The 6329-nt window shown below is 53.6% G+C and overlaps 2 protein-coding genes across 2 annotated transcripts; both read right to left on the bottom strand.

Moving 5' to 3' along the window:
- Window positions 1-1671: 1671 nt before the first annotated feature.
- On the bottom strand, window positions 1672-3054 carry LOC149375444 (uncharacterized). The gene is made up of 2 exons (XM_089589122.1): window positions 2014-3054; window positions 1672-1956 (listed from the first exon to the last, which is right to left on the bottom strand). Exons 1-2 carry the CDS (start codon window positions 3052-3054, stop codon window positions 1672-1674), a joined length of 1326 nt encoding a protein of 441 aa, XP_089445248.1.
- Window positions 3055-3097: 43 nt separating this feature from the next.
- LOC149375443 (uncharacterized) lies at window positions 3098-4522 on the bottom strand. The gene has a single exon (XM_089589121.1). It carries the CDS (start codon window positions 4520-4522, stop codon window positions 3098-3100), a length of 1425 nt encoding a protein of 474 aa, XP_089445247.1.
- Window positions 4523-6329: the final 1807 nt, after the last annotated feature.

Below are 6329 nucleotides of genomic sequence, written 5' to 3'. Positions count from 1 at the left end.
ACTTTTAAAAAAAAAAACACGCTTTTCATAGAATTTAAATGCGTACGAGTAAGAGAATAGTAAAAGTTCATTAATTGACATAGTTCAAGTTATAAATAAAATCAACATGAAAAATCATTGAATTACTTCTTACGAACCCAAACGGCTTTAAAGTCCTGATAAAAATTAAAGACTTCTTATTTCGCCCTTGATGTTGCTATCTCTTAGAATTTACAGTTTTATTGAAGTAAGGAATGATTGGTTTTCATTATTATTAACATACTTGCTCTTTTATAACTTAACACATACCTAATGGCGCAAAAAAAATCAAAACAGATTCTATAACATGTAGGTATATATCTACATGTCTTGACTAAATACTCATTTTCTGTAAACCATCTGCTACAATATCTCTCTATTGTCAACATATTGACATACTACACAATCAACATCAATACATAGTTTGAACACTCGTAAATCAAATATAGAGAAGAAGTTAAAAATATCCAAAACTTGCTGATGTGGTGGAAAAAGGCAATTGGTCGAGCTTGCGTTAACCCAAGTAGGGTAGGAGAAAAGAAGCTCGTAAGTCAAAGAAGATTGTCCGTCAAATTTGAAGAGTAGGAGCAAAAATAGCATGTATTGTATTGGCTGCAAATAGAAACGTGGCCTCACAAAACATTGTAATTGGTGAAAACAGTGGACTTCAATACTCGATTAGTTTAGTGTGGTGGTGGTGGTAGTCACAATGTCGGGGATGGCTCAATAAATTGTTTACTTAATGCTGTGGTATTGATATTAAAAATCTCTGACGCATGTATAGGTTTATTTTATTGAACATTTCTCGTAGTTTCCAGAAAATCATAAAGAAGTTTAGGTAGCAAAAAAAAAATACAATGATTTTTTTTAATTTTACTTCAGAGAATTTTAAATAGTGCTTATATTTGTGTACTGAAAATTCGATTTCATGTTTTTTATGTAATTATTTACGATTTCAAAGGAATCCTTTGAATAAAGATGTTTGCTACATGATATTTCTCAATAAACTCTTTCAGATTTTAATGACATCTTGTAAAAAATTTGTAATCAAACATTAAGAGTCAGCTTTTGTATGTATCACTGATTGGTCTAAAACTGTCTACAACTTATACTTCTTGGACGTACAATTCAATTTAAAAATTATAGAAGTGTTATCTTTATTGGCAAAAAAACACAGAAAGAAAACTTGTACACTGAAAAAAAGACACCGTAAAAATTGTAATATTTGCTGGTTCCTTATAAAAATACTGCAGTTCAATTAAAAAAACTGTAATATTACTAAGAAGTCATCGGATTAAGCATACTCGTCACCTTCAAAATTGTTAAATTTGTTATTGAATGTTTTTACTGCTTTATTTATTTCGCAGGGGATTACAAAATGCTTTTAATGCTTTAAATAAAAGAAAGGCACAAAGGATAGTCGCTTCGGCGTGTAATCGTCATCTTCTTCCTCTCTCCTTCTCTAGCGTGGCGTGCGACTGTCCTCACTGAGCCCTCGTACACGAGTGAGTGCCACCTGCCGAGCGCGGTGACGCACGAGGTGGGAGGCCGGGAGAGAGCGCAGCGACCGACGTTGCATGGCAGGGCGTGGGTCCCCGCTTGGTCGGTAAGAAAACTCGAACATCCCGCCCGCCTCGATCCAAGAGTGAAACCCTAGTCACCGCCCGCCGAAGCGGAGGGAGTCCCTCGATCGTCCGTCGCAGGGAGGCTAGAGTCCGCAGGTGCCACAGGGAGACGCGCAAACTTGACAATGGGCCGCACGTATTCGCCGGTGGCCGTCTTGACGGCAGCAGCACGGACTAGTATATCAGATCCAGGGTGTATGCGGGTGATACGGCCCAGACGCCAGCGTCCGCTGGACTGTAGCAGCGTAGGGTCAAGAAGAACCACCAGGTCCCCCACCGCGAAGTTCCGACGGACAGCGCTCCATTTCGGCCTCTGTTGGAGAGTATTTAGATACTCACGGCCCCAGCGCGTTCAGAATTGGGCGCGAACGGCCTTGACGAGCTCCCAGTGCGTGAGCGGGTCCAAATTCTCTGCAGCGGGAGTAGCTTCGATGGTGGAATCGACGGGAGCCCCGATGAGGAAATGTCCAGGCGTGAGCACTTCGAGGTCAGAGGGATCGCCAGACAAGGGCGTCAACGGGCGGCTATTCAACACGGCCTTAATTCCAACGAGAACCGTAGAGAACTCTTCATACGTTAGATGACGAGAGCCGAGCACACGGCGTAGATGGCTCTTGGTCGACTTGACCGCGGCCTCCCAGAGTCCTCCAAAATGTGGCGCACCAGGAGGAATGAACTGCCAGAAAACCTCCTGGAAGGCAAGAGTCCCGGCGACTAGGTCCCAGTTAAATTCTGCGCCCTGCAAGGCCTCGCGGAGCTCCAAATCAGCTCGACGGAAGCAGGTGGCGTTGTCGCTCCAAAGCTCGGATGGTCGGCCTCGACGACCGGTGAAACGGGTGAGAGCACCCAAGAAGGTGGCCGCGGAAAGGTCGCCGACAAGCTCCAGATGCACGGCTTTGGTGGTCATGCACACGAAGACAGCGATGTAGCCCTTTGTGATACGGATCCCCCGTCCCTTCGATGTAAGCACGGAAAAGGGCCCGGCGTAATCGACTCCAGTGCGACCAAAAGCGCGAGACGGCGTGACGCGAGACGCGGGCAGCGGAGCCATCAACTGGCTTGAAGAGCGCGCCTGTAACCGGGCACAGATGACGCACCCTCTAATGTGAGCCTTGATTCTGCGTGGCCCGCCGAGAATCCAGGCACGCCTGGAGACGTATGCGCTGGTAACGCGATATCCACCGTGGAGGGCGCGTGCGTGAGCCCAAGAGACCACGAGTCGAGCGAGCGGCGATGTTCCGCTGAGGATGGGAGGGTGCTTCTCTTCGTAAGACAGCGATGAGTGATCGAGCCGCCCGCCAACACGCAGAACTCCGTCAGCATCGAGAAAGGCGGCAAGAGAGGTCAAAGGGCGCCGTTTCGGAAGAAGTTCACGCTTCTGCAGGAGTGCCAACTCATCCCCAAACGTCATCGATTGACTTAACCGAACGCAGGCCAGAAAAGCGTCCTGAATCTCAGACGGCGTCAACGGCGAAAGCACAGAACGGGTGGGCATGCGCTGCAAGCGGTGTCGCACCCATCGACGAACGCGCACGAGGAGGCCCAATACAGCGCGCAAGCTCGAGAAGAGCTGCAGCAGGTCCGATTCTAGCGCGGAATGCGCAGCAGAGTGAGAGAGTAGGCGTGGGTGGAGGCAGTGTCTCCTGGGGCCAAGACTTGTCGTCCTGGGCCAGCCACGTGGGGCCTCTCCACCACAGGAGCTGCTGTCGGAGGCCACTCATGTCGGCACTTCTGGTGGCTAGGTCGGCCGGATTCGATTGCGATGGCACGTATCGCCAGGCACTGGGTGGCAGGACCTCCTGGATCTGAGCAACGTAGTTGTCGACGAGCACGTTGTTGGCCGGCTGATCGGAGCGTATCCAGTGGAGCACAATTTGAGAGTCGTACCAAGCGTGGCAGTGCTCGATCGCGACTCCCAACTCGCTGGCTGCTGAGCGAAGAAGCTTGGCGGCGATGAGGGCCGCTCGCAATTCTAGACGTGGAATGGTCATGCGAGTGGTGGGCTCGGTCATCGGCTTGAGCGCGCGGATGGGCACAAGCTTAGTACGAGCGAGAAGTATGTGGCAGAGAGCGGGCCCATCTGAGGACTGTAGCCGCAAATATACAACAGCGGCCATAGCACGGCGACTGGCGTCAGAAAACACGTGCAGCTGGACATTCGACGACGGAGACATACCAATCCAACGAGGCAGAGAAAACCCGGAAATGGCCTGCAGCTCGGCGGTGAAAGCGGTCCAGCGGCAAGTCATGGAGGACGGTACGTTCTCGTCCCAGTCCAAGTGCGCGCGCCACAGGTCTTGCAGTAAAAGCTTGGCGTTCAACACGATCGGGGCAAGCCAGCCGCACGGATCGAACAAGCCTGCGAGCGCGGCGAGCATGGATCTCTTTGTGGTTTGAGTTTCGACAACGGGCGGCGTCAAATGGAAGAAATCCGAGGGCGGGTCCCAGCCTACGCCCAGTTTGCTGACGAGGCCTTCAACTCTGAGCTGATCCCAAGTAAGACGGAGGCGGACGTCTTCGGGAAGGTCTTCAAGAAGCTCGGGCGTGCTGGCAACCCACTTTCGCAGAGGGAAACCGCCCGCTTGAAGAAGTCCGATCAGCTGGTCGCGCAGACGCTTGGCCGAGCCGATGTCATCAGCGCCGGAGAGGATGTCATCAACGTAGCGATCGTTCATCACTACTGGGACGGCCTCGGGCCAGCGGCAGCCGTCATCCTCACACAGCTGCTGTACGACCCGTAGTGACAGGTACGGGGAGCACGAGGCACCGTAGGTAACGGTGAGCAGTTGGTAGTGCGTAGGTGACTGCTTTGGGTCGGAGCTCCACAGAATGCGCTGCAGGTCGACATCGCGTTCATCAATCAGGATCTGGCAGAACATCATGCGAACGTCAGTACAGAACGCAATCCGGTGACGACGCCAACGCAGGAGCACACTGGGGAGAGCCGTCTGGAGCCGAGGACCAGCATGGAGCACGTCGTTTAGGCTATAGCCACTGGAAGTCGGGCTCGACGCGTTGAAAACAACCTTTTCGACCTTGGTCACCGTGCTGCCAAATGCCGTGATGTTGGGTATAGTGCACTGGACGGTTCGATGCAGCGAGTTGGTCATCAGTAAGGGGGTTCATGTGACCGAGGGCAATGTACTCTGCCATGAACCGGGCGTACTCAGAAGCCATCTCAGGAGTCCGCTGCAGCCGACGATGCAACGAGCGCAAGCCCGCGGTGGCAACCTGCAGACTGTCACCAAGGAGGCGCACAGCGTCATGTTTCAGCGGAAGTCGCACAATGTAACGCCCGTCGTCAGCGCGATGATAATCGGCGAAGATTCGCTCGCATTCCACATCCTCAGGCGCTCGGCGGCTGATATGTGGCACCTCCTCGATCTTCCAGAATCGCTGGAGCTGCGCAGCCAGCTCTTGATACCAGGGCGACTGAGTGTTCGTGTGCAGAGTTGTGCCTGCGATGAGGGCGTTCGAGCCCAGGCCAGGGGCCCGGCCGACGAGAGTCCAGCCAAGAGCCGTGCGCTGTCCGACGAGCTCGTCACGCTGAACGTAACCTGGTTCGATGAGGCGGTGGTAAGCGTCGACTCCGAGCAGAATGTCTACACGGCGAGGTGTGCCAAACGCTGGATCGGCCAGAGGCTCAAGATCGAGCCACTGTCTCATCACGGCTGGGTGCAAGGGGGCAGACGGAGAGGTGAGCCCGAGCCACGGCAAGCAGAGCGCTGTCAGGTGGATTGGTGGTGCATGCTCTCCAGTTTCAAGGCGTAGATGCGCTCGGGTTCTCGAAGGGATGGTCAACCCTCCCCCAACCTCATGAATGCTCGCCTCGTTGACTTCTAGCGCTGCGCCGAGCTGCTGGGCCAACCGGATGGAGATGAGTGTAACCTCAGAGCACGCATCAAGGAGAGCTCGACCAGCGACTCGTCGGCCGGTGGGACCGGTTAGCTGGACAAGAGCGGTCGGAAGTACGGCTAGTCAGGACGATGGAGGCCCCTGATGCTGTGAGTCGGTGGCGGACGGGCCCGCGGGGTCGACTTTTGGCTTCTTGGGCGAAGAGGGATGCTGATCCGATTCAGGCTTGCGCCGATGGTTGCTCTCGTGCAGCAAACTGTGGTGGGGCTCCCTGCACTGCTGGCAGACGGACCGTGAAGGGCAGAACTTTACTGCGTGACCTGGTCTCAGGCAGTTAAAACATAACTGCCCTTGATAGACCATGCGTCGCCGGGCCTGCGCGTCAAGGCCTTAAAATTGCGCGCAGTGACCCAGGTAGTGCGACTCTCTGCACGACGGGCATGGCGGCAGCGAGCTACTGGTGGCAAGGGCTCTAAAGTTTCGTCCAGGAAACGGGGGGCCGGAGAGCGCATGCTGGCCGTGTTGGCTGAACGAGCAGGGCGAGAGGCCTCGACGGAGCTGAGCGCGCGGCACTGTCGACGAAGGAAAGTCGTCAAGGCAGCAAAAGTGGCAACTTCCGCAGTAGTGTCCGTGCCAGCGCTCTCCAGTCGCTCGATCTCGTCCTCCCACGCTCGCCGGGTCGTCGGATCCATGCCAGTTATCGCGCAGAAGACAATCCAGTCGTCCCACTGAGACACAGGACGACCCAGAGGCAACGACCACGAGGCCAACATGGCGGCCGCGGCCGATGAGGACACCGCGAGCGCTTGATCGCGGCTAACAATGGCGGCC

This window comes from Copidosoma floridanum, unplaced genomic scaffold, assembly GCF_036245765.1.
Source record: "Copidosoma floridanum isolate Cflo_tuat_1 unplaced genomic scaffold, Cflo_Japanese_pri ptg000007l, whole genome shotgun sequence".
NCBI classification, from domain to species: domain Eukaryota; kingdom Metazoa; phylum Arthropoda; class Insecta; order Hymenoptera; family Encyrtidae; genus Copidosoma; species Copidosoma floridanum.
The sequence above is the reverse complement of the archived record's forward strand: the minus strand, read 5'-3'. Positions and strand labels throughout refer to the sequence as shown.

What these genes read in the sequence shown, in the direction of transcription:
- LOC149375444 (XM_089589122.1), bottom strand. Translation starts at nt 3,054, where the DNA reads ATGACGTTTGGGGATGAGTTGGCACTCCTGCAGAAGCGTGAACTTCTT. An exon ending in ACTGGGAGCTCGTCAAGGCC is followed by an intron (nt 1,957 to 2,013) that starts GTTCGCGCCCAA and finishes ACTCTCCAACAG; the next exon opens with AGGCCGAAATGGAGCGCTGT.
- LOC149375443 (XM_089589121.1), bottom strand. Translation starts at nt 4,522, where the DNA reads ATGTTCTGCCAGATCCTGATTGATGAACGCGATGTCGACCTGCAGCGC.